Source organism: Chionomys nivalis, chromosome 7 (assembly GCF_950005125.1).
Source record: "Chionomys nivalis chromosome 7, mChiNiv1.1, whole genome shotgun sequence".
Taxonomy (NCBI): Eukaryota; Metazoa; Chordata; class Mammalia; order Rodentia; family Cricetidae; genus Chionomys; species Chionomys nivalis.
The window spans coordinates 99,925,014-99,950,893 of record NC_080092.1 but is presented as its reverse complement, the minus strand read 5'-3'; the positions used below and the strand labels follow the sequence as shown (position 1 = coordinate 99,950,893).

Sequence of the window (25,880 nt, the reverse complement as noted above, 5' to 3'; positions counted from 1 at the left end):
GGGCAGAGTGGTCAGTAAGGGATGGCGGTAAGGCTCTGCCCCCTCTAGGCCCCTGCAGGAGCCTCTGCTTCATTCCCAGCCCTGCTGGAAGCGGAATCCGGATTGGATTGGCTGCTTCAGGTTAATTGGCTCTCCCTGTCCTGCCAGCATGATGGATCCTGCTTGACATTTCCCCAGATACTTAATTGATACCCAAGTAATTTGTCATGGAGACCTCGTTATATGCCAAGTGGGTCCCCTAAGCTGTTAGCTGCTGTGCCCCAGAAATAAGATTGGCAAGTTAATAATGGAGCCTTAATCATACTGTTCCCGCCCGCAGAGGAAGAGCTGTCTGGGAGATAGGATGGTGCTTTCCTGGACCCTGGAGACCACGCTTCACAAGATCCCAAGGCCACAGTTTCTGCACACCAGGCACCCACTTTGGAAAGAGAGCTTTGATCTTCCATTGAGAAGTCTTCCTCCCAAGATGAGCGAAGGTGTATCCAGCTCCTGGTTCTGGCTGGCTTCTGATGGCTCAGGCTGAACCACCAGCCGGCAGTGCTCGGGGCTTCTGCTGCAGCTGGCAGGACAGAGGCTCTCATCTGCCTGGGGTCAGCAAATGGAGAAGAAGTGTGGGCTGTTGGAGCCACTGAGTCCCCACATGGGAGAAGCCTGGTGGAGAGTCGGAGAGCCAAGCCTAACAAAGTGGTCAGCCCATAGAGGGTCAACTCTGCCCCCATGAGCCATCAGGCCCGGCTTCCTCTTTGCTTAGAGTCCATCACAGGGGACCTGGAGTATGACCGCACACAGGTGGACTGAGCGTGACTCCAGCCCGCTGTCCCTCTTAGCGCCCTTTGGAGAGGAGTCTGCGGGGACAGTGGTGCTCAGCCTTCCTAATGCTGCGACCCTTTACGACAGTTCCTCAACCATAAAGTTGTTTTTGTTGTTGCTTCGTAACTGTGATTTTGCTACTGGTATGAACTGTAATGTAAATATCCGATGTGCAGACTATCTGCTGTGTGACCCCTGTGATACTCTTGTTCGACCACGGGTTGAGAACAGTTGACCTAGAGGGAGGGAAGCCCATAAGCAAGGCCTTGCTCTGTCTGCTGCAGTGCTAGGGCCCTAGGGCATGAGAGCCAGAAGTGGGGGATAGAGCTTCAGACAGAACAGTCCCCTACCCCATCGCTGGGACCCTAGCCTTGGCTTCAGCCCCAGGACAGCATATCCTCGAAGGTCACATGCTTTCCTAGGGCCTTGGAGACCAAGGGTTGAAGGCTTCCTGCCTTCTCTGGCACTGTGGGAAGGTGGTGGAACATTTAGGAGGTGAGGCCTACCTAAGGCATTGGGTTGTATGACCCTGAAGGAGCCCACAGGACCATGAGACCCTGTCCCCTTACTCTTACTGTCTGGGTATCAGAGCAGCTCTGACTCCTAAGACATGTTGCCTCCCCATGGGCTCCAAAACCACTGGTACCTACGGCCATGAGCTAGAATCAACCTACCCTACCTCCCACTTTTGTTTTTTGAGACAGGGTTTCTCTGTGTAGCCCCAGCTATTCTGGAACTTGCTTTGTAGACCACGTTGGCTTCAAACTAGGAGATCCACCTGCCTCTGCCTCCTGAGTGCTGGGATTAAAGCAGCAAACCTTTCTTTTTCTTTAACTTGAGTCTCTCCACTTTTTTGTCATAGTTATGAAAGCTGACCAACTAAGGTGACCTCAGCTCCACAAAATTTCCGGGAGAACCTAGCTGACATGGGACAGGTTGTCCCAGACCCCTGACATCATGGTGTTCACCTAGCTGACATGGGACAGGTTGTTCCAGACCCCTGACATCACGGTGTTCATGTTCCTTAGAGACAAAGCCCCTGAACTGTAGCAACTGTTTTGGTGTGTGGGTGAGGGCTGGGGATCAAACCCATGCTAGGCAAGTGCTCTCCCACTGAGTCACACACCACCTGCTGGTACAAAAACTCATGCTAGTTTAACAAAGAGCCTCCTTCCAGATTCCCTGCCGAGAGGCCATCAGGGGCACCTTCTGGGGTGGAAAGGGTGGGTCTTGTGTAGCACTGAAATGTGGACTTTGGTGAGATGGAGGATTTATGGGGTACAGATCTGTACCCCAGGGTCATGATGAGAAATCCCCAGGCATAGGAGGAGGGTACAAGGCAAGAAAGATGGGTGGGCGTGGGAGGAAGGACAGCTCTGTACCACTTATCCGTTTCAGCAAACAGATAACCTTGGATCAGATTCTGTGTCACACAGTTTCTGGGGGACAGGAGACTGAAGCCAGGTGGCGTAGGGCTCTCTCAGGGTCTCAGGAGGTTACAGTGGTGACAGTCGGGGTACTGTCATCTAGTCTTGAAGGGTGGAAGAGACATTTCCACTATGGTGTCCTCAAAGCAGCTTGTGTCATGGCAGCTGAAAATATAAGAGAGAAGGGGGGGAGGGGATTGGGAGAGAGAGGGAAAGAGAGAGAGAGAGTGCACCAGCCACACATGTTCTACAATGGAAAGTTGGGCATGGTCCCTGCTTGCTTTTGTCATCATTCATTAAGCACACAAGTGACCTTAGTGCCAGGCAACTACATAAATCTAGGACGGTGGGCCACTAGGTTGTCCCGGAGAATGGCCACCAGAAGTGCCAAAAAGTCGAGCTCACACACGACCTTCTGGCGCTAACGCCCCTGAAGGAGATGTACACCCTTGGCTTCCATTGCTGGGTTAAGGGAGACATTAGTAACAGCTGTGGAGAAACCAAACCAGTTCCTCCCTTAAACAAGGCAACTAGGAAGCAGGAGAAACAGGAAGCTGTAAAGGTAAGACAAATACACAACTCAGCAGAGACAGACAGTGGATCGTGAATTCACTGCAATGAGTGTGTGGGAGTGCACATGTGTGCATGCACACTCATGGGCACACGAGCAATGGCTAACGTAAGAACAGACACCAACTGCAGCAGCAAGAAGTCAATGGGCAACTTCTAACATCTGGAGGGAAGAAAGGAACAACGTCTGCATGGTCTTTAGGGGTAAAGACCAGGGTACGAGCGCTCGAGGGCTTGCTGCCGAGTTCAGAACGGGCTCACTCGTGGCGCCCGACTGTCTGTAATTCTGATGTGACCCGCTCTTCTAGCTCCTGAAGTGCTGTACTTACACGCGCATACCCACACACAGGCACACAGAATTAAAACATACTTTTTAAAGAATGAAGAAAATAATCAAAGAATATGCTAGAATAACAGTTTGCCTCTGAGAGAGACCCAGGCAAGGAGGCACCAGCTTTTCAGGGCAAGCCTTACGGAACTGTCTGACTGCCTGAACGGCGCAGGCTTACGGCTATTGACTAGAAAAACACTGTGAATGAAATTTAAAGGAGTAAAAACAAAACCAAAAGCTGGGGATGTAGTTTGGTTGGTAGTGTTTGGCATGCAGAGCCTGGCTTTGATCCCAGCTCTAGTGTGGTGGCTCAGACCTGTAACCCCACCGCTAGGAGGTGGGCTGGGGGTGGGGCACAAAGATCAGAGGCTCAAGGTCATCCCACCTGTGCTATGATGAGACCTTGTTCAAAGCAAAACAAAACTCCAACCCAAGCCCAGACTATATTCACAGCCCTCCATCAGAACCTGCTCCAGGTTCCTCTGCCTGGAGTCTGGACCCCTGCACAGCCCTCTCTATCAGAACCTGCTCCGGGTCCCTCTGCCTGGAGTCTGGACCCCTGCACTTTTCCTTCCCATTTCCTAGGAGCCCTTAGGGACCTGGTACCATGGGTGCCTGCTCTGTGTGTGGGGGTGGGGAAGAGTTCCACTCCATCACCTCTGTGACATCCAGCTGACAACCCCTTGGGCCATTCATCTGCATGTCAGTGGTGCCTCTTATTGTGTCTCTGCCTTTAATTAATAATTAGATAAAAGTCCTTGCTGGACCTAGTCAGGGTGGTGTGGCAGGGTTGCTGGGCTGGGCTGCTGTTGGGGTGGGTGATGCTCCTCTCTTCTGTCTGATATCAGATCCTTAGCTGACAGGTAGGTCTGGGGGGCAAGGTAGTCCAGGCTGACACCCTACTGACTCTGGAGACACTAAAGCCACCTCGACCAGGCACACTCAGCGTGTGAGAGCAGAGGCCTTGGGCTGGAGCCCTGTACAGATAGTTGTACGCACCAGGTCACAGCCCCAGAGAAAGCCCGTCGAGGACTCCTCTGAGGAGATACAACAATGTTCCCGAAGGACTGGGTAGCAGGTGAGCTCCCCAACGGCCAAGAGACAGCAAGCGGTCCTAGTAAGGTGTTGAGGAAGGTCAAGGTTCCCTGCCTGACCTGCCTGATTCGTAGGTAGTGATGGCTTGGGCCTCTCTCCCCAGAGCTGGCCATGGCCAGATCATAGTGGGCCACTCCGGTTCTGACAGTGTTCACCACTCCTGTTGTCACAAGGGATGGGGATGGCTGGGGTCCTTAGTGACCCAGAGGCCGGGCTAGCTTACCTCCTCCTGGAAGCCTCTTCTCCCAGCTGCTGGACAGAGGTGAGGATGCTGGGAAGGGGCGCAGAAGCTGCAGATGAAAATGAAAATCTATTTGGATCAGACTTGAATTATTAAGAGGTTCAAGAATATCTTAGCTCTCGAGAGCTGTGGTCTGCTGAGATGGACATCACCACGGCCCTATTTTTAAGGTTCTGCGGGAAGAAGCCAAGACGCCACAGTACTTAGGGCCCCCTGCCCTCAAGCACTGGTGTCTGGCCACCCCACCCCAGACTGGCCCACAGCCCATGCTCCACCTACCCTACTCCTTCAGTTTGCACCCCCTGGCCCCTGCGCCCTACTCCCCCAGTCCCCTGTAGCAGCTCAGCCTGGCAAACTGTGGGCTGGAGTGGGGGTTGGAGGGTTAGGGCCCCACACCATTGCCACTGATGTGCAGGGCAGCACAGCACTGCCCGGACACCAAGCATACAGTGGCCCCGCACTACCCCCAAGCCTGGCTGCTCTCCAGTGCACTCAGCTCCAGCATCTTCGTGGCACATCCCACCCCAAACCTTAACCCTGTCTCAGGCCCTGATAACGACACGGTGTCCTGAGCCCCTACACGTTTGCTGCATGGTAGAGCTGCACCACTCCTAGCAGCATCTACAAGGGCCATGCTAGTGGTTTAGGGACAGGCAGGAAAGGCAGTGATGCAGAGGGGGTGGCAGCCTCCTTTCAATTTTGGGACTCATGCGGGTCCTCGGCAGGGAACTACTCCTGAGTTATTCTAGAAGGCCACCAAAGAACCACCACCCCATGCTGGCTGTGGCCGGCCAAGACAACAGAGGTTGCCAAAGGCAGGACTCAAAGTGGGTCTGTTTCTAGTGACCTCAGGGTATAAAAAGAAAACAGCAATGAAGCAGATTCGAGACTAATTCCTTGATACACACGTTCCCATCGCTAAAATCCAGAACTTGAAACTCAACTACAAATAGCCCAATTACACACACACACACCAACACAGCAACAGACTAAGGATGTGAACAGACATTTATCCCAAGATGCGCATGTGGCCAGAAAGTGGACAAAAGGCGCTGAAGTCATTCACTAGGAGAAGGCAAGTAAATTTCCATGAGGTCCCTTCCAATTCCCTGGGTGGCCAGAGTCCAAAGACACAGTAACAAGTGCCCGAAGGTGCGGGCCTATGCCCTTTGCTCCTGGGGGTGGTGGGTTTCTTATAAAGTGAAGCACAGGGCCACCTCAGGACCCGGCACTGTCCCTCCTAGGTATGTACCCACAAGAATGGAAACAGTCACAAAGGAGCTCAGCATCTAGCGTCCCTGGGACAGGCACAAGGAAAGCATCTGCGAGTAGATGCACAACCCCACGGAATAGTGCGTAGCCACAAGGAGGAGTGAACTGGGACACTTGGCACCCCACAAAGGAGCCTGGAAACAGGCAGACCCATATACACCAAGTGGGCTGGCTGGGCTGGCAGATTCTCGTGGGGAAGGGTGGGGACTGGAGGTCCCTTACAGGGCTCCCTTATAACAGTGAAAATGCTTTTGGGCAAATGAGGCAATAGCTGCACGAGACAATGAATCCTCTTTTTGTTGGCCCGTGTTGTCAGGCTGGTGGTCCTCCGGTCTCAAGCTCCCCAGTGCCTGGGCCCACACAGACCACTGCGCACACCCGGACTGAATATTCCAGAAGTCAACAAGCTGTATTTAATGACTGAGTCAAAAGGATCTTCTCTCAGAACAAAGCACACAAAAGTTACCTATAAGCCGCCTTCAGGCTCCGCCCTGCACCTCACTGTGTGTTTGCACTGGCAGCCTGGAGAGCCGCCCTCCCCGGGAAAATGGCCACCGTGACCGTGGCTTGCCGAGAAGAGGGCCTGAGTGGTGTCAGTGTCCTGGGCAGGTGTGTGACTTCTGTGTGTCCCGGGGAAGGTCTCCTGCTGGAGTGGAACAGATGAGACAGAGGGGTGGCCAGGCTGGGTTCCCAGCCACACTCTGGTGGCTCACAGGAGTGGGAGGAACTGCCTGCTCAAGTGAGGTGTGGACTGGGGACTCTTTAAAGTTGTTTTTCTCGTTATCTGTAAGCCTGGCCTTAAAGACTGATGGCCTTGGCCTCTGGAGCCAACTTCTCTAAGCTAACAGCTTTTCCTCACCGAGGATGCTGTGTGTTGGACCCTGAGTGATGCCCTCACCCACCCATCCTGTGGCACCTTCCAGCTGCAGGGGAGGCTGACCAGGCCTTGTTCCCCACTCGACATCTAAGCTCTTCATGAGGACTCTGGCCATCACAGTTTAACTCCAACCTTTTGTTTCCAACTCCCCCCCCCAAAAAAAAAAACTCCCCTCCACAACTCTGTCTTGACAAGGCTTGAGGAGGGAGAAATCAGGAAGAAGTTAGGAAGACAGATGGTGGGCCAGCTGCAGGCTCTCCCGCTCTTGGCTTCCACAGGAAAGCCAGGGAACGAGTGTATGTGCATGCGTGTATGTGTGAGTGTGCATACATGTGTGTGTACAGTGTTTGTGAGTGATAGGGGAGGGCCAGTGGGGCTGCACCTCTTGGAAGCCTGCCAGTCCGGGGCACTCTGTTAGATCCAAGGTACTAGCCTGGGACTGTGACTCAGCAGTAGGTGGAGCGAGGCCACAGCTGGGGGTATTCCCTGGTCAAGCACACACTTCCCTTCCCACAGGCCCCCTAAAGAAAGTGGGAGATGTGGGCACCATAGGGATTACCTTCCTGCTCAGACACCATGGGTGTCCCTGGGGCTCTTACATCAGGTGTGTGGTGGGGAGGTTGCCTCTCTCTGCCACACACCTAATTTACTGGGAACTGACTGAGTGAAAGGACCACATGTATCTTCCCCAATGTCCCAAACTAAAATCCCAGGGAGTGGGAACCAGCAGCCCTACTCCCAAGGGATCTTGACAGTCACTACTACCTGGCTTAGAAGGGAGACTCAGCGGCCCAGCCGAGTCTAAATGGGACTGGCTGTGACAGGAGAGCCAGCCCTGCTGTCCTTCCTCCACCACTGACCCCCCACGGGTGTAGGATCTGGCAGCTAGTCTAGCCCACCACCTCTCCTCCAGGAAATCTGGGGATTAGGGTGCAGGCAGAGGACATGTTACAGGTATGTCACCTCTGTGTCCCACCTCAGCTGCCACTCTGGTGAACCTGGAGTGTGTGTGTGGGAGAACAGGGTGCTGGAGCTGAGCTTCTCGTGAGCCTCCTCTGTGGCCCGCCGCAGCCACCACTCCAGGCCCGGCCTAAAACAGACCTGCTTTCTTGGTGGGATGGGATTTTGACGCTCCCTCTGGTGAGAGGGTGGCAGGAAGAGGAGTGAGGAGCTGAGCCTGGGGCTTTCTCACCATGGGCCTCAACCGGCTTCCCATCTGGCACCCTCTGTGGAGCTGACTCCCCAACACCCACTCTTGAGCCTGCTCCAGGCTTGAGGCTTTCCCACTGCAGGTCCCTCAAGCTCAGCACCAGGCTTAAGGACAGGCACCTTGGGGGTTGCAGTCTGGCTATGCCTACTGAAGGACAGTCTGTGGCCAGGATGGCAACGGAAGTCAGAGCCAAGTCAGAACCAGGTCTGTATTCCAGGGGGACGGTCAGAGTTGCAGGTGTTGGCAGAGGCTGACAATCTCAGGGCCTCTGGGTACCTGGAGCTCCTGTATACTCTGTGTGTGTTTCCTGGTCTGAAATGTTGTCCTGCTGGAGCATGGTGACCACACTGACCAGCTAGTGATGGAGGCGGCTGGGCAGCCATGGCCCAAGGTAGACTATGCCTGCTGCATCCTTCTGGGGATTCGGCTGCTGTTGCCTCTGGCAGGGGTGCTCAACCTGTGGCTGTGGGTGAGGTTCCCACAGCTCCTAGAGATCATCTTCTCAGGGTGGCGACTGTAACCAGGCTGAAGGAGGCCAGAGGACTGAGTCTTCATGATGCCCAGTTCCTTCTGACTGCTGAGCTTTCGGCTGCTCCTGGAAGCCTGGCTGGGGATCTTTGGGGTCCGTGCTGGGGCCTCTGTCACAGTCCTCGGGGGGCCTGTCTTGGTCGGCAGGTGATCCTGGGCTACTTTTGGGGCGTGCCTTTGGCCCCTGCTCCTTCTGGCTCCTGGTGATGACACCAAGAAACAGGTAGCATAAAAAGCCAGGCATGTCTGAAGTCCCTCCTGAAGGGCAGACAGCTGTTAGCTGGACAGGTCCACTCTGCCCTCAGGCTGGCCGAGCTCAACTGTGAAGCTGAGAGTTGGCCCACCTGCCCATTCCCTCAGTTCTCAAAGAGTTTCGTGGGCTCAGGAACAGCCACCAGCTCCAGGGGAATGAGCGCGGGGGGGGGCACCCTTAACTCCTCACGTTGCCACCCGGGAGGGAGGAGCACCAGAGGCAGGGACCAAAACTGAAGCTGCCAGATGCGCCACACTCTGTGGCTGATGCCCTGTGCCTCAGTTCCCTAACCCATGAAATGGAACCACAGCACCTGTTTCTTCCCTGAGGTCTGTTCTAGTAATAGCAGTTTGTGTAAAGAATTCACGACAGCCCTGTGTCCACAGCAGAGACTGCCGGCTGAAACCGTCTCACTGTATCTCAAAACTTGAAGGACAAGAGCTTCTGCGAGGGGGAGACACGTTGTAAAGAGAACGTGTCTGACGCTAGAGACTATATCCTTTCTGAGGAGACCTGGCCTGCACCCCTGGACAGATGAAGTGGACGAGAAGAGGCTAGGCAGCTGTACTGAATGATTCATGTCAACTTGACAGCCTCAACTGAGAAAATGCTCCCTTAAGATCTGGCTGTGGGACATTTTCTTAATTAGTGATTGATGGGAGAGGACCCAGCCCATTTTGGCTGGTGGTTCTGGGTTCTGTAAGAAAGCAGGCTGAGTAAGCCATGATGAGCAAGCCAGTAAGCAGCTCCCCTCCAGCTGAAGCAGTTTCTCCCCTGCTGTGACTTCCTCCAACCATGAACAGTGACAGGGAAGTATAAGCCAAATAAGCCCTCTCCTCCCAACTTGCTTTTGGCATAGTGTTCACAGCAATAGAAACCCTAACTAGGACAGCAGCCGTGTTTGGACGTGGGCCTTGGGCCAGCCGAGCCACATGAGTGGGGTTTCTTGAGGGCCCCCACTGGGTTTGAGGTCTATTTTCCTTCAAGGGACCCTCCCTACGCCCCTGCCAGTCCTGGTCTCACACTGCTGCCCTGAGCTACAGGCTGCATCAAGGGCGGGCGGGGCTCACACAGGACCACTGCGGACGTCCTTCCCACACTCACCTCTCCTGCCTTTGTGCTTGAGACCCGGGGTGTCCTAGAGTCCTTCGGATGTACTCTCGGGAGCGGATGTCAGCCTGGAAGACACACAGAGCTGTGGCCAGGCCCTGGGCACATCTCCCCATCCCCAACTGCTGGGAGCACTTCATGCACTTCCAGAGGCAGCCCATACAGGTCCGTCATGTCCTGTGGGGACATCAGCCCCACCAGTGTGCAGCTGGCAGAAATGCTGAGACCCTGGAGGCTGAGGGTCCTGGCTCCTCCCAGCATCAGCTGACTGACTGGTGAACCCTGGGTCCAGAGCCTCTGCTTCTCTATGCTGCTAAACCCTCTTCTCTGACTCACAGTCCAGGCGTCTGTCTTCTTTGTCTGTTCCTCTGATAGGTGTCAGCTGTGACACCTGCCCATCTCCAGGTCATCTGACAAGTTACCATAATAAAAAAGGACTGTGGGCCACAGGTGTGGGGATTCAGTGGAACTCAGGCCTGAATATACACTCGTCCCTGATCCCAGCTCAGATGGGTTTAGCTTAGCTTTGGGGCCACATGACCCACAGATAGCAACAGCTAATCCTGAAGACAGAGCCTCTTCAGCTGAGGGAAGTAGGCCGTGGGCAGTGGGACATCCTGATGGCACAGGATGGACCAGAGTTACAGTGGAACTCTGGGAAACAAGGAACACAGCAAAGCCTGAAACCAACAGCCCCACTGGGTGGCAGCAGAGTCTGGGTATGGACTAGAGCAGAGGGAAGGCAGGCCCCAGAGACTAGCACTGAACCTTTCTTGGAGAACTTTGGGAAGGTGGAATTGTAGGGAGGGGAGCCCTGCTGAGAGGCCAGTGGAAAGGAGAGAAGCCAAGAGCCACAGCCAGTCCTGCTGGGCTTGTTCCCTTCCCCCCACCAGTCTGGGCCCCCAGGGTAGGCAGCCATGTGTTTGCTCCGTGTGCACCCAGGGTTGGGCAGGCTCCTGTGCTCAGCATGCTCTGGCTTCCAGTACTCAAGGAGCTTTGCAGGAGGCTCACCCCTTACCTGCTAGGGCAGAAACCACTGTAACTTGGGGAAAAGCATGGTCAAAACCTGAGGCCGGCAAAGCAGGTCTGGGACTGCATAACACAGGGCTTTGTGTCCTAAGGGAGGGTTTCAGTGGCTTTCTCTCTTCAGACCACAGAGATGGCAGGGGAAAGGCTCCCTGGGACTAGGGACAGGACTCACAGGTTTGAGAGACCATTGCACCTATGACCAAAGTAACACCCTAGATGAGGGAGGGCTGGGGTGAGCTAGGTTGAAGAGGGTCCTTCCTAGGGAATGCCAACAGCTCACTCATTCTCAGAGGCCAGCCTTTCCAGGAGCAGGGTTGAGCACCACAGGCGACATAGCCTGCTGCTGCCACCTAGAGGCCATCCTATGCATCTCCAGCTCAGCTGCTCTCCCTCAGAGCAGAGTCCAGTCTGCAGTCTGCTGCATGGCCTCCTTCACACCTCCCAAAGACCTCACATCCTGAGTGTGCGGAGCTGTGGCCTGAAAAACTGTCTTATAGCTGACAGAGACAATAGCTCCTCGGAGTCCCTTGTTGGTAAGGCTTCCTGCCTCCTGCCTCTGGCTGAGTTGCTTGAACATCAAATTCCTCCCGACCCGGGGCTTTTGCTAGTGTCTTTCCAGAGCCCAGACTGTCCTACTCTAAAAAGTGGCTTTTCCAGACAGGTGGTGGTGGCGCACACCTTTAATCCGAGCACTTGGGAGGCAGGGGCAGGCAGATCTCTGTGAGTTCAAGGCCAGCCTGATCTGCAGAGCTAGTTCCAGGACAGCCAGGGATACACAGAGAAACCCTGCCTTGAAAAACCCAGAAAAAGAAAAGGGTGGAGCTTTTCCTGGGTCCCCGACTACGGCCGCCATTGGGGAGGCACTGGTACGTGATGGGTGACGCACGACCTGCATGTCGCTCTCCTGCAGCCTGAGATGACTGGGGATCAGAGTGCTGAGCCTCTGGGGCCCCGACGGTAGCATGGGTGTCAGGTACCTGGCAGAGCCATGCCCTGGGGTCCATCCTAATTGGTGTCCTTGTCACCAGCACAAGCCTCTTCAGTGCAGCGGTAGAGGGCGCTGTGAGAGCCTCTGGCTAACGGCTGCTCCCCACTGGTCCTGCCTGGGATGTGCTGGCCGTGGAAGACAAGCTGCTCTTTGTGTGCACTGCTGTGCCAGGTGCAGGAGGCTCAGCAAGGCAGAAGCAGGCACAGTGGCAAGAATTCCCAAGGCAAACAACCTCTGCTCTACACTCTTGCCTTCAGTGCCCAGTTAGCTCCACTAGGTCTCTAGCTAGGGGTTTACGGACCTGTCCTCAGATCCCTGCAGAGACCCACCCCAGGTGAGACTGGGTGGCAGTGTCAACCCCCCACTCCCAGTCCCCATACCTGGCGTATGGGCTCTGGGATCCGGAACCTACAGCAGTGGTGGGTCAGACGCACAGCGACCTCCAGGCTTATTCTGTGGCCCACAGAGACATAGAGGGGCTTGGTGCTGCGGTCATGACTCTTCAGCGCCTGTGGGTGGAGGGAGGTCAAGCATGGCTGGGGTGCGTTCCTGTGGAGCAGGACCAGTCTCAGTGGCAGGAAAGAGCTCACAGGGGGCAGGCATCTCCAGGTGGCACATGGGGTGAATATAGCCAGAGGAGGACGTGGCACAGTGTACCCTGGTTGGTGCAGGACATGCAGAGGACAGAGTCCGGTGCACAAAAACATGTGTGCAGGAGCTGCCTTGTGGCTAGTGGACACCGAGTCTGGACAGGGCACAGCCTTTGGGCCACTCACCATTCCCAGGACAGTCCCAGAGTTGCCCATCAGAGGAAACGTGTCTCCCCCAGCCTGAAGGAGTACAATCTGGGAAATGGAGAAAAAAATTATAAAAATATCCTTTTAAAAGGGTGAATAACAGGCTTGATATTGCACACTAGAGAGGCAGAAGAACAGATCTCTGTGAGTTCAAGGCCAAACTCAGCTACATATTGAGACCCTGTCTCAAAAACAAACAGCCAAATGGTAGTGGCACACACTTTTAATCCCAGAACTCGGAGTTAAGGAAGGCAGAGGCAGTTGGATCTCTGTGAGTTCGAGGCCAACCTAGTCCACAAAGCAAGTTCCAGTACAGTCAGGGCTACACAGAGAAACCCTGTCTGGAAAAACCAAAACCAAACAAACAAATTCCTAATAAAATGCAGGTGGGCTCGAGTATGTCGTCCTCAGGAACATTGTTTTCCTCCTCTGAGAAGGAGTCTCTGTTGGCCTGGAGCTCACCAAGGAGCCTCCCTTCTCTGCCCCTCTGGTGCTGGGATAACAAGCAGGGGCCACAGGCTCAGCACTCTGCATGTGGCTAACGGGAATCAATCTCAAGTGTTTGTTTAAGACAAGCACTTCAGGGGCTGGAGAGATGGCTCAGTGGTTAAGAGCACTGCCTGCTCTTCCAAAGGTCAGCAACTACATGGTGGCTCACAACCATCTGTAATGAGGTCTGGTGCCCTCTTCTGGCCTGCAGGCACACACACAGACAGAACATTGTATACATAATAAATAAATATTTAAAAAAAAAAAAAAGACAAGCACTTCACTGTCTGAGCCATCCCCCAACCCACCATCCCTTCTGAAATGACTGAAGGCCAGCACCATTCTTTAGGGTGTGTGTGCACGTGAGCGCAGGTGCCCCTAGAGGCATCAATCAGACTGCCTGGAGCTGGAGGTACATGTGGTTGTCAGCTAAGCAACACAGGTGCCGGGGACCCAACTTTGGGGCCTCTGCAAGAGCAGCGCATTTTGTTTTGTTTCTCTCTCTCTCTCTCTCTCTCTCTCTCTCTCTCTCTCTCTCTCTCTCTCTCTCTCTCTCTCTCTCTCTCTCTCTCTCTCTTAGACAGAGTTATAGAGTTTCTCTGTGTATCCTTGGCTGTCCTGGAAATCACTCTGTAGACCGGGCTAGTCTCAAACTCACAGAGAGCTGCCTGCCTCTGCTTCCTGGTTGCTGGGATTAAAGGAGTGTGCCACCATTGCCCAGCCCAAGCAGTACATATTTTTAACCACTGAGCCATCTCTCCAGTCCAGCAAACTCATTTAAGAATCTAAGCAGTGAGAAGAGGGCCTCATTGTGTCCAGGAGTAACAAGTTTACACCTCAGAGGCAGCACTGAGTATGTTGTCAACTGTGCTGAGGTCATGGCATGAGGTTCCATGTACCCTGGTAACTGGGGCTTAGAGAAGGGGTTGTGGTTTCCCAAGGCCCCAAAAAGGCAGGTGCCCCTGGGCACAGCAGTGCATGTCCAGGCTAAAGCTACCATCTGCTGGGTGCTTCCCTCCAGCTAGGGATCTGGCACAGGCCAACTCATCCCTTTCCTTCAGGTGGGAAAGGATTGCTGATCCATCCAGTGATCAGGCTGCCACGAGTAGGACCTGGGCTTTCCCCGCTGCACCAGCTCAACTCTCTACACAGGCTCCTGAGAGCTAGGAGAGACGGCAGGTCTCTGCTCTTGTCACTTGCCCAGTGGGATAACATTATGTCAATGGCTTCCTCTGGGTGAGGATGGCACATCCACAATGCCAGTTCTAGGGTGGGAAAATGGAGGCAGAGTAAGGGCCAGAGTCAGGCACCACAGCAAGCTGAGACTTCAGGCTGACTGTGAACACCATGGGAGGGGACAAGGTGGTGAGGATGAGATGGGAAACCTGGAAAGCCTGTCCCCAGGAACTGGAGCGCATGGCCCCGCATGAATGCTGCAATGGCAGAGGCAAGGAAGAAGGGGAGCCAAACATGGTGGGAGGCGCCCAGCAAGCTTCAGAGGGCTGTGAGTCACTGCTAGATGAACTGCCCATAGGCAGATGGAAGGAAGTGCCCAGGGAAAAGGGGATCTTCTGGGCAAGAAAGCAGGGATGTGAGGACTGTGCTAGCAGGCCAGGCTAGAGCTGAGTGCCCCCAGGAGGTGGCCAAGCCATGGGCGCGATCCCTAGGGCTAACGGGCACACTGGTTGACTCCCAGGAGTCCGAGGCCCTCCTCACCTTCTCCTTGTGCAGGGAATTGTTCTCTAGCCCGTCCACCTGCAGGAGCTTCTTTGCTACCCCAATGCAGGGCAGATCTGTAAGGACACCAAGGTGGCAGGCCACTCCAAAGCCTGCAAGGGACCAAGGAAGTGAGCTGGATGGTGGGGATGAGATAGGGAACCAACCAGAATCTCTCATCCAGACACACAGACTCTTGAGTGGGAGCCAAGCTGAGCGGACTATGAATGAGGCTCTGTTCTGATCGCATGGGCGCTAAGGATGGAGTGGAAGAAGGCTCCTTCCTCCAACAGGTGACTACGGCACATTCTTCTAGCCCTTCACCTCTTCCGTCTGCTGCTCTGCTAAGGATGGAGTGGAACAAGGCTCCTTCCTCCGACAGGTGACTATGGCACATTCTCCTAACCCTTCACCCTCTTCCGTCTGCTGCTCTTCTCGGGCCTCTGTGCCTGTCCCCTATGGTCTGGGTCCTGTCAGGTGGCCTGGACAGCAGTGACTGGGGACATATACCCTGAATGGCTGGCTTAAGTGGCTGATCTGTGAGTCTACCCCTAAATAAGGGACCTTTATTATACTCCATTCTGAGCTGGTGTGGGACTAGTTTATCGTAATCTCTAACAGTTGTTTGGCCCAGAATTGGTGTTCAGATTTGCATGGATCTATCTTTTGGCTCTGGGTCCATGGTTTCTAGCCAGACCCCTATCATTCCTGTCGGCTAGGAAGGCAATCCCTTCCTCATGCCCCACTTGGGAGTGCTACTGTAACCTTCTTCAGGCCACAGTGCCCTGGCAAGGGCAGGGACAAAGCCTGACTGGCAGCTCAGGGCTGGTGTGGGAATGGAGCTAACCTGAGCTCAGTCCTGTGACTCTACGGTCACTAGGTCAACCTAGAAGAGGAACTGGGGATGGGCCAGTGGAGGGCACGGTGGAGGCAAGCAGGTGGGTGACAGCAGGGCTCTTCTGGGGGAAACACCCTACTCTCCCACAGCACCCTCTCTGACCCTCCTTCAGGAGGATTACCTCGTTGGTGAAGTAGCCCGTTTCCATCCACAAGAAGGACCTACAGAGTCACAGAGGAGTCAGTCAGCCAGGCTGTTGCCAGGGCAGCAAGAAGGGGAGATGACTACAGATGGCTCATTCCCTCCTTCTATGGGAGGCGGTGGCCTGAGGGGACCCCTACACCACCACCACCACCACCACCACCAAGCACAAGCCAAGGGGTTCTCTGACCTTAGGAAGCACGTACCTGGGGCATGAAGTCTGGCTCCTTCTCCTGCAGCCGCTGTACCAGCTCCACCAGGAAGGGTACCTCTCGGAAGGCCAGGAAGCCTGACACATAGGGGGCCTTCAGGCGAATCATGTGGCTGTCCTCATACACCACCTGACAGCAAGGCCCATAGGTACAGGTTGGACCCTGGGTGCAACTACCTGTTCAACTTCATCCCTCTGCCTCCTACCCATGGCTCCCACGTCAGCCTCACCTGTGGCCAGGATGAGACCAGGTTTGAAAGTCGGGACAAAATGATTTACCTGCAACTGGGTGGCGAGGAGTCAACTTAAATTTCATCCTACAGGTACTTGCTTGGGACCTAGCATGGATGAGGACCCCCATGACCTAGTGCACACGGGAACACCTGTAGGCTGTAGTGTGTATGAGGACCCCCATGACCTAGTGCACACGGGAACACCTGTAGGCTGTAGTGTGTATGAGGACCCCCATGACCTAGTGCACACGGGAACACCTGTAGGCTGTAGTGTGTATGAGGACCCCCATGACCTAGTGCACACAGGAACACCTGTAGGCTGTAGTGTGTATGAGGAGCACCATCATCCCCGTCTCATCTTTTGCAGGAGCTTGGCTGAGGTGATGGCCAGTCTCAGGCCTACCTGCCCCTTATACTCCTGACTCATTCCTTGTCAGCATGAGCTGACCACCTGTATGGATGTTGGAGGCTCAGAGTAGAAGCCTCCGGGAGAGTAGGCTGTGGACCTGGGCTGTTCACCTCAGAAGGACCATGGGGAAAGGCCAGGCAAGTAGGACAGGAGCCTGCAGAGTCAGGGAAGCCGCAAAAACAAGAGCCCCAGAGAGTGGGGGCTCAGGAAGACAAACAGGCTGAACCTGATACATTGCTGTAGGGCACTCAGGACAGTGGCCCTTGTGCATTCTATGAGGAAACAGGAGACACCAGAGCGCTTTGTAAAGGGCAGCTCCCTTTCTCAGGTCTTCTCTAGCAAAAAAAAGTTTCCAAACTAAAAGCCCCTATGGGTACCAGAAGGCAGCCAGCTAAAACCCAACGGAGCACTATGCGGCTCAGGATAGGGCTCTGCACACAGCACAAGGTGACAAAGACTCACTGGACTGCCCTGGAGACCCACTCCTACTGTGTCCATGTTCTCCAGAACCCTCCACAGCCCAGGCTCTCGATGAGAACGTCCAGATCACAATTCCCATGGACCCTTGAGGCTGGGTCTGGACCCAAGTGCACCTAGAGAACTGGGTGATGGGGCTTGGACTCCTAACATTTTCAACAATGGCTCCAAGTGGGGCATTCACTCAGATTCTGACTCGGCCAGCAACAGATGGAGACCACTACAGAAAAGCACAACTGATCAAAATGCAGTGCTGTAGATCCCAGTCCCAACCAACAGATACATCTGCACTGTGCTCCTGCACCTAGGGCTCTGGGACCTGCACTGTGCTGCTGCACCTAGGGCTCTGGGACCTGTACACGCTCCTGCACCTAGGGCTCTGGGACCTGCACACGCTCCTGCACCTAGGGCTCTGGGACCTGTACATGCTCCTGCACCTAGGGCTCTGGGACCTGCACACGCTCCTGCACCTAGGGCTCTGGGACCTGTACACGCTCCTGCACCTAGGGCTCTGGGACCTGCACACGCTCCTGCACCTAGGGCTCTGGGACCTGTACATGCTCCTGCACCTAGGGCTCTGGGACCTGCACACGCTCCTGCACCTAGGGCTCTGGGACCTGCACTGTGCTCCTACACCTAGGGCTCTGGGACCTGTACATGCTCCTGCACCTAGGGCTCTGGGACCTGCACACGCTCCTGCACCTAGGGCTCTGGGACCTGTACACGCTCCTGCACCTAGGGCTCTGGGACCTGTACACGCTCCTGCACCTAGGGCTCTGGGACCTGTACACGCTCCTGCACCTAGGGCTCTGGGACCTGTACACGCTCCTGCACCTAGGGCTCTGGGACCTGTACACGCTCCTGCACCTAGGGCTCTGGGACCTGTACATGCTCCTGCACCTAGGGCTCTGGGACCTGCACACGCTCCTGCACCTAGGGCTCTGGGACCTGCACTGTGCTCCTGCACCTAGGGCTCTGGGACCTGCACACGCTCCTGCACCTAGGGCTCTGGGACCTACAACACGCTCCTGCACCTAGGGCTCTGGGACCTGTACACGCTCCTGCACCTAGGGCTCTGGGACCTGTACACGCTCCTGCACCTAGGGCTCTGGGACCTGTACATGCTCCTGCACCTAGGGCTCTGGGACCTGCACACGCTCCTGCACCTAGGGCTCTGGGACCTGCACTGTGCTCCTGCACCTAGGGCTCTGGGACCTGCACACGCTCCTGCACCTAGGGCTCTGGGACCTACAACACGCTCCTGCACCTAGGGCTCTGGGACCTACAACACGCTCCTGCACCTAGGGCTCTGGGACCTGCACTGTGCTCCTACACCTAGGGCTCTGGGACCTACAACACGCTCCTGCACCTAGGGCTCTGGGACCTACAACACGCTCCTGCACCTAGGGCTCTGGGACCTGCACTGTGCTCCTGCACCTAGGGCTCTGGGACCTGCACTGTGCTCCTGCACCTAGGGCTCTGGGACCTACAACATGCTCCTGCACCTCATGTGGGATTCCACTCTGTATGCTATGAATGTTTTACTACCATTGGTTATTAAAGCTCTTTTGGCCAATGACTTGGTAGAGTAAAGCCAGGCAGGAAATCCAAACAGAGATATAGAGAGAAAGTAGGCGGAATGAGGGAGACGCCATGTAATTGCTGAAGGAGAAAGATGGATGCCAGGTACCTGTCAGAACTTTACTGGTAGGTCACACCCTCATAGTGATTCACAGATGAATAGAAATGGGTTAATTTAAGATATAAAAGTTAGCTAGAAATATGCATGAACTATTGGCCAAACAGAGTTGCAATTAATACTGTTTCTGTGTGGTTATTTGCATCTGGGCGACTGGGAAACCAACAAGCAGTCGCCGCCTACATGTGCCAAAGGCTCTGGAACCACCATGGAAGAGGGGGTGGGAAGACTGTAAGGGTCAGAGGAACAAGGCATCTGCCGTGAGACTGTGTCTCCTAGAAATGCCAGAAGCTGGAGCCCTGAATTCTCACCATCATGGCTGCCTAAGTGACCTGAACATGAACGACACCAACGGACATGCTAACTTGGATGGGGAAAGCTGTGGCCTCAACCCTAGACAAAGAACTGCAGGCAACTGAGGAGTACTGAGAGCAGGAGAAACAGTCTTCTCCAGGGAAGAGCACACCAATGGGCAAACCCTGAATCATACACATAAAATGTAACATTATACAGAGAGCGGAAAAGAGGGATGGGAGGGCCTGGAGGGAGGAAAAGGAAAGGGGAAAATTTGATTATAGTGTAATATCGAAAAATAATTAAGAGAAAATGCTAACAGTGTGCCTTTTTTGGGGTGTGTGTGAAGGGTTTCTCTGTAGCTTTGGAGACTGTCCTGGAACTTGCTCTGTAGACCAGGCTGGTCTCAAACTCAGAGATCCACCTGTCTCTACCTCCCAAGTGCTGGGATTAAAGCTTTGTGCTACCACTGCCTGGCCGCTATCGGTGTCTTAAGCTACACTTAGACAAATACATGTTGATATGAGATGGATCCACAAGCCTAATTGCACTGGGGTGGACTCTAATTGCTGGACTGTGTTTAGCTCCAGGTTCGAGGTGCAGAAGATGGACCCTGCTGACAGCATCACTAGGGGCCACCAGCAAATGAGGCAGCATAAGCGACTGTGGTCTTCAAGATTCAGCAAACAGGAAGGAGCCAGGAGTAGAAGGGTGGGGAAGGCACCTTCCTTCTGTGTGTGCTGTGTGGACGATGAACGAATGGCAGAGAAGTCTCTTCTTCCTGTGGAAAAGGACACGCTAGCTACAGAAGGCCAGCTGTGTATGTGGGGGCTGTCCCATAAGGCTGCCACCTGTCAAGAACGCTAAGTAAAGAATTTTTGACTGGGGGGCTGGAGAGATGGCTCAGAGGTTAAGAGCACTGACTGCTCTTCCAGAGGTCCTGAGTTCAATTCCCAGCAACCACATGATGGCTCACAACCATCTGTAATGAGATCTGGTGCCCTCTTCAAGCCTGCAGGCATACGTGCAGGCAGAATACTATATACATAGTAAATAAATAAATCTAAAAAAAAAAAAAAAAGAATTCCTGACTGTAAAGGTGGACCATTAATTCTCCAACCAAGCTTTGCTTATGGGAACTGACTGTGGGGACGGCTTTCCCCAGGAAATGGGCTGTGGCTCTGGAACTGTGTTAAGCAGCATTAGTGCGATAATCTTTACATTTTATAAAACTCCTCGGGAAAGCGTGTGAGTCAGTGAGTTTTGAGGCTTTCACTATCATTCTAATCTAATTTTAAATATATATTTATTGTATGAGTGTTTTGTGTGCATGTCTGTAAACGTGTGTGGTGCCCATGAAGGCCAGAGGGCCATGGAATCCCCTAGAAATGGAGTTACAGACAGTTGTGAGATGCCATGTGGGTGCTGAGCACGGAGCCCAGGTCGTCTGTAAAAGCAAGTGCTCTTAACTGCTGAGCAATCTCTGCAGCCCCACACCCTGAGTTTAGAGCATCTCCTCCACCCCACACATCATCCTGGTCCTAGACAGCAGCTACACCCCATGCAAACCATGCTCAGCTTTAGTGTGATCATCAACTCTGGTTAGACTTAGAATTCCTTACGAGGGGCTGGAGAGATAGCATGGCTCTGAGCACTGGCCGCTCTTCCAGAGGTCCTGGGTTCAACTCTCAGCACCCACACGGAGGCTCACAACCACAATGTTCTATAACTCCAGTTCCAGGAATCAAACACCCTCTTCCGGCTTCCATTGACGTCAGGCCTCCATGGACATCAGGGGTGCACATAGTTCACAGACATACACATAGACAAAATACACACACACATAAATAATAATAAAATATCATGCAGGAGACAACCTCTGGGTACATCTGTGAGAATGTTTTCGGTGAGGAGCAACTCATGAAGAAAAATCCACCCTGAAAGTGGGTGGCACCATTCCATGGTCTGGGTCCGGAACCGAACAGAGGGCGAGCGCTAAGCAACAACGTTCCATTTTCTCTGCTTCTTGCTTACTGTGAACAAGCAGCCTCATGCTCCTGCCACAGAGGACTGAACCTCAAACCATGAGCAAAATAAATCCTTAAATGGTTCTGCCATGTCTAAGTAACTGATGTGCTCAGTTAACCATGGATCTACATCCTTCAGGAGCGTGCCTATGCAATCAACAGCCCCACACACTGCCAGGTGAGCCATAGTCAAGCAACTGGGAACCACCCCGGCCACACTCTTCCAATACCCTTCCCTGACTTAAGACTACAAGAAGCAAATGCTAACTGGATGCTCAAGCACAGGGGCTCTGCTCAGCGCTGGGTTACAACTCACCTGTGGAATACCACCGCCCCAGAGAACCCTCAGGGAGGGAAGATGGAACCCTACCTGGTGGGCTCCACATGGGAGGCAAATATGACAGCATGTGCCCTGAACAGGGCTTAGGGCCTCGAGTCAGGGTGTTGAAGTCTGCAGGGGGAGAGCTGAAGACGCAGTTCTGTGCCAGCTGCTTCCCACACAACTTACACACGTTAAGGGTTGGCATTAATACTATTGCCTTCTGTTGTTCTGATAAAATGCTCAGCCTGAAGCAACTTGGGGGGCAAAGGGCTGATTTCACCTCACACCTTCAAGCCACAGTCAGAGTGGGAACTCAAGTGTGAACTGAAGCAGACTCATGGAGGACGCTGCTTCCTGGCTCATTCAGCTCTTCTCAGTCCAGGCCCATCTGCCTAGGGACAGTGCTGCCCACAGTGGGCTGGGCCCTCACCTAATAATCGGTCAAGACAGTCTCTTACAGACATGGCCACAGGTCAGTCTGATTGAAGCAATTCTACCTTCCAAGGTGACACTAGATTGTGTCAAGGTGACACTACATTGTGTCAAGGTGACACTAGATTGTGTCAAGGTGACACTACATTGTGTCAAGGTGACACTAGATTGTGTCAAGGTGACAATAAAAAACTAAGGAAGACAGTCTTTCTCACGAGGTCAGACGGAGAAAGAGGCCCAAGGGGTAGGTTGGGGACAGAGACCCAGACTATCCACAGGAGCCACCTAGTGCTGGTGTCTCTATTTTTACCCCGCACTCTTAGAGAACAGTCAGGGACCCATAGGGACATGAGCCCCAGGTCCTCCTCACTACACACCCCACTCCGAGCATGGTAGGCACTCTGAATTTGTGTTGGGCAGGAACTTAAGAGGGCATCAGGGGAAGGCACAAAGCCAGAGTCAGGAAGAGTCTGCGGCTTCTGGAGGAGAGGTGATGGGACTGCTAAGGCTGGGGTGTGGCCAAGGCTTCCTGAGATGCTGAGTGTGGATGAACCACAGGCTGACTGCTCATGCGTGCACACACATACACCTATGTAGACAGGATCTGATGAACCACAGGCTGACTATCATGTGTACACACACATGATCTATGTAGACAGGATCTGATGAACCACAGGCTGATTGCTCATGCGTGCACACACATGATCTATGTAGACAGGATCTCATGAACCACAGGCTGACTGCTCATGCGTGCACACACATGATCTATGCAGACAGGATCTCATGAACCACAGGCTGACTGCTCATGCGTGCACACACATGATCTATGTACACAGGCTGACTGCTCATGCGTGCATACACATGATCTATGTAGACAGGATCTGATGAACCACAGGCTGACTATCATGTGTACACACACATGATCTATGTAGACAGGATCTGATGAACCACAGGCTGATTGCTCATGCGTGCACACACATGATCTATGTAGACAGGATCTCATGAACCACAGGCTGACTGCTCATGCGTGCACACACATGATCTATGCAGACAGGATCTCATGAACCACAGGCTGACTGCTCATGCGTGCACACACATGATCTATGTACACAGGCTGACTGCTCATGCGTGCATACACATGATCTATGTAGACAGGATCTGATGAAGCACAGGCTGACTGCTCATGCATGCACACGCATGATCTATGTAGACAGGATCTGATGAACCACAGGCTGACTGCTCATGCGTGCACACATATGATCCTATGTAGAGAGGATCTGATGAACCACAGGCTGACTGTTTATGTGTGCACACATATGATCTATGTAGAGAGGCAAGTGATGGCATCAGAATTTACACTCTGGAGAGGGGACAGGCTAAGTTCACTTCAGTATGTCGGAGCTGAGAGGGGACAGGCTAAGTTCACTTCAGTATGTCGGAGCTGAGAGGGTCAGGGTTGCTATGGTTTTAAATTTTAACCTACAAGGCGACTGAATTAAGTGGGAAGCATTGGGAGGATACAGGGAGAAGGGCCTATGTGAATCCAGAGGTCTCACGAGACCTCAGTCTCACTCGATTCCTTGACCTAGAACTTACAGCCTTCACAACTCTGAGAAACACTCTTGTTTACACGCTACCCAGCCTGACGCGTTCTGGTCTATCAGACAGAGACTGTCAAAGGGCACAGAGACACAACTCTAGAGTTGTGGGATGAAGGCTAATAAAGTTCACATTGCTAATGGGACGTCGAGGCCTGTTTTGCGCTGTTCCCTGCTTCACCTTCCACCACTGCCCTCAGTCACTCCTAAACGCTGTTCCTCATGGCTTCAAATCCCCCAGCAGGGTTCTGATGGCCTTTCATGCCTGCTCTCCTAGAGTGGTCCTCACCTGGCTGGCTCCAACGTCCTGAATAGCCCAGTTTAGACAGTACTTACTCTAACGAGCCTTCTTCACCCTAGGAAGGCTGAGACTTCCTGCTTGGGCAACCTGTGGTGCGTGCTGTGGGCCACTGAGGTGAGCAACCTAGGGCACCCAGACTTAGAATTGTCTGTTGATCCTCAAGAAATGTTTTTAATTTGTGGAGATATGTGTGGGCCTGTGGGAGTTTTTATACACCACAAACATGGTGGAGCCAACAGGGGCCAGAAGTCCGTTTAGATCTTCTGGAGCTGGAGTTAAGTGTAGTTGGGGGCAGCCTGATGTGGGAGCTGGAACTGAACCTGGATCCTCTGCAAGAATGGTGTTCCCACTTAGCCGCTGACCATCCCACCAACCCTCTGTCCACTGATTCTTCAAAGTTACACTATTTCCTGAGGTTTTAGACTTTTAAAAATACACTCCAACCTATACATTAAATTCTATAAATGAAATGGAAGTTTATTGATCCCTTAGCATATTCGAGGTCCTGGGTCGGCTTTAGCATCAAAAATTAAAAAAGTTTCTAAAAAACTCAAAGGGCGCGGGGGTGGAGAAGAGAAGAAAACGTTTACAAAACGGCACCCAGATTCTGATCGCGGTCTCGGGATCCAGTCCCCTTGGGTGCGCAGCCTACGAGAGCGGTTACCTTGAGCTCTGGGTAGCTCAGCACCACCAGGGAAGCGCAGGCCAGGGAACTCTCCCCGTTTACGAAGGACACGTCCAGGCCCCCGACCCTCTGCAGGCCCGAGAAGGTGGGGTCCCGCTGCCAGGCCTCCGTGTCCCGGGCCACCACGCGCGTCTTCAGCCGGGCTTGTTCCCTGGCGGGGCACAAACATCGAAACGGGCTCAGGGCCCTCGGGACAGCCCGACCCTCCAGTCCACCCCAATCTCCTTTCTGACCATCAAGCCAGGATGAAGGGGGAAAGCGCGCCGCGACCCTACGAGCGGACCGGAAACGGGGGCCGCGCCCACAAAGGCAACTTCCGACAGCGTGGCGGCCCGGGCCAGGCCTGCGGTGCAGCCGGGTGTTCGGTTTCACAGCTGCACAGGGGCTGTGAGGCCGAAAAGTCATTGGAGAAGCCACCCCCATGGCTACTGCGGGCCCCGACCCCATTACCGTTCCCAGAACAACAGGGTTTCCTCCGGTGGCCGTGCTGCGGCCTCTAGCGCCATGGTTGGGCCCTGGCGCCTTTCGTGACGTCACTTCCGGAGCGCCTCGCACGGAGCCGTTAGTCTTCGTCGCCGCGTTCCTCGCGTCAGCTGTCGTGGCTGCCGCCAGGGGCCGCTGTCCCGGGGCGCCTCAGGCCACTGTCCCGTCCGTGGTCGCCACTCGGTTTCAGAAATGCGCGCTAGCGCTGCGCTCTCCCAGCCTCCGGCCTCCCGGGCAGCGTTGGCCGCACTCGGAGGATCAACAAGCAGCCTTGTCCCTCGCACACCCTGAGCCCGGGGCCGCGGTTCCTCTGCATCAGGTCCGCACTTGCGCCCGGGCACAGCTTGCTGAGCAGACAACCTCTCTGTAACCTTTAGAGTAAAGGGAGAGGGGCACCTTTGCTGTAGATTCTCCCCAGCTGTGTAGGCTGCGAGACGCCCTCAGGCCGAAATAACAATTCAAAAGATCAAGGAACGCGGTGTTCACGAGCCAGGGTGGCGCACACCTTTAATTCCAGCGCTGGGGAGGCAGAGGCAGGGGGATCTCTTGAGTTCAGACCAGCCTGGTTTACAGAGTGAGTTCCAGGACAGCCAGGGCTACGCAGGGAAACCCTGTCTTGAAAAAACAAATACATAAAACACTCTTGCAGACTGTGTTACAGGTCTGAGGGGAATGACTGCCCCATGGGGAAGGGAGCACCCAAACGCTGCTTTAGGGAACCACAGCGACAGGCATACGGGTGAGGGAGGCGGCTGAGCAGAACTATAACATTTGCAGTGGGGTAGCCTGGGCTTTCAGGAGACAAGGAATACCACAGAGTCACTCTATACAACTAATCTCGCGTAAGAGATTTATTGGGAGGGGAAGAAAACTCAGGAGGGCAGCTGCCTCTGCCCCAGTAAAAAGCAATAGAGATAGAGCAGAAGA

General features: G+C 54.0%; 1 protein-coding gene across 4 annotated transcripts; it reads right to left on the bottom strand.

Moving 5' to 3' along the window:
- Nucleotides 1-2,204: 2,204 nt before the first annotated feature.
- On the bottom strand, nucleotides 2,205-24,994 carry Endov (endonuclease V). 4 transcript variants are annotated; one of them, XM_057776898.1, is made up of 9 exons: nucleotides 24,450-24,994; nucleotides 15,989-16,123; nucleotides 15,763-15,802; nucleotides 14,744-14,856; nucleotides 12,518-12,586; nucleotides 12,122-12,250; nucleotides 9,719-9,792; nucleotides 4,457-4,523; nucleotides 2,205-2,402 (listed from the first exon to the last, which is right to left on the bottom strand). In XM_057776898.1, exons 1-9 carry the CDS (start codon nucleotides 24,915-24,917, stop codon nucleotides 2,394-2,396), a joined length of 1,104 nt encoding a protein of 367 aa, XP_057632881.1. In that variant the 5' UTR covers nucleotides 24,918-24,994; the 3' UTR covers nucleotides 2,205-2,393. The 4 variants fall into 4 exon arrangements, 3 of the variants coding, with proteins under 3 accessions (XP_057632881.1, XP_057632882.1, XP_057632880.1); XM_057776899.1 differs by lacking the exons at nucleotides 2,205-2,402; nucleotides 4,457-4,523 and adding an exon at nucleotides 6,816-8,561 and having other exon boundaries at nucleotides 24,450-24,621; nucleotides 24,921-24,991; XM_057776897.1 differs by lacking the exons at nucleotides 2,205-2,402; nucleotides 4,457-4,523 and adding an exon at nucleotides 6,816-8,561.
- Between the last annotated feature and the right edge of the window lie 886 nt (nucleotides 24,995-25,880).

Excerpts from the sequence above, each read along its gene's own strand:
- Endov (XM_057776897.1), bottom strand. The coding sequence starts at position 24,917 with ATGGGGTCGGGGCCCGCAGTAGCCATGGGGGTGGCTTCTCCAATGACT. Across the intron at positions 14,857-15,762 it reads CGGGCTACTTCACCAACGAG|GCTTTGGAGTGGCCTGCCAC; the intron begins GTAATCCTCCTG and ends GGTCCCTTGCAG. Across the intron at positions 12,587-14,743 it reads ATTCCCTGCACAAGGAGAAG|ATTGTACTCCTTCAGGCTGG; the intron begins GTGAGGAGGGCC and ends TCCATTTCCCAG.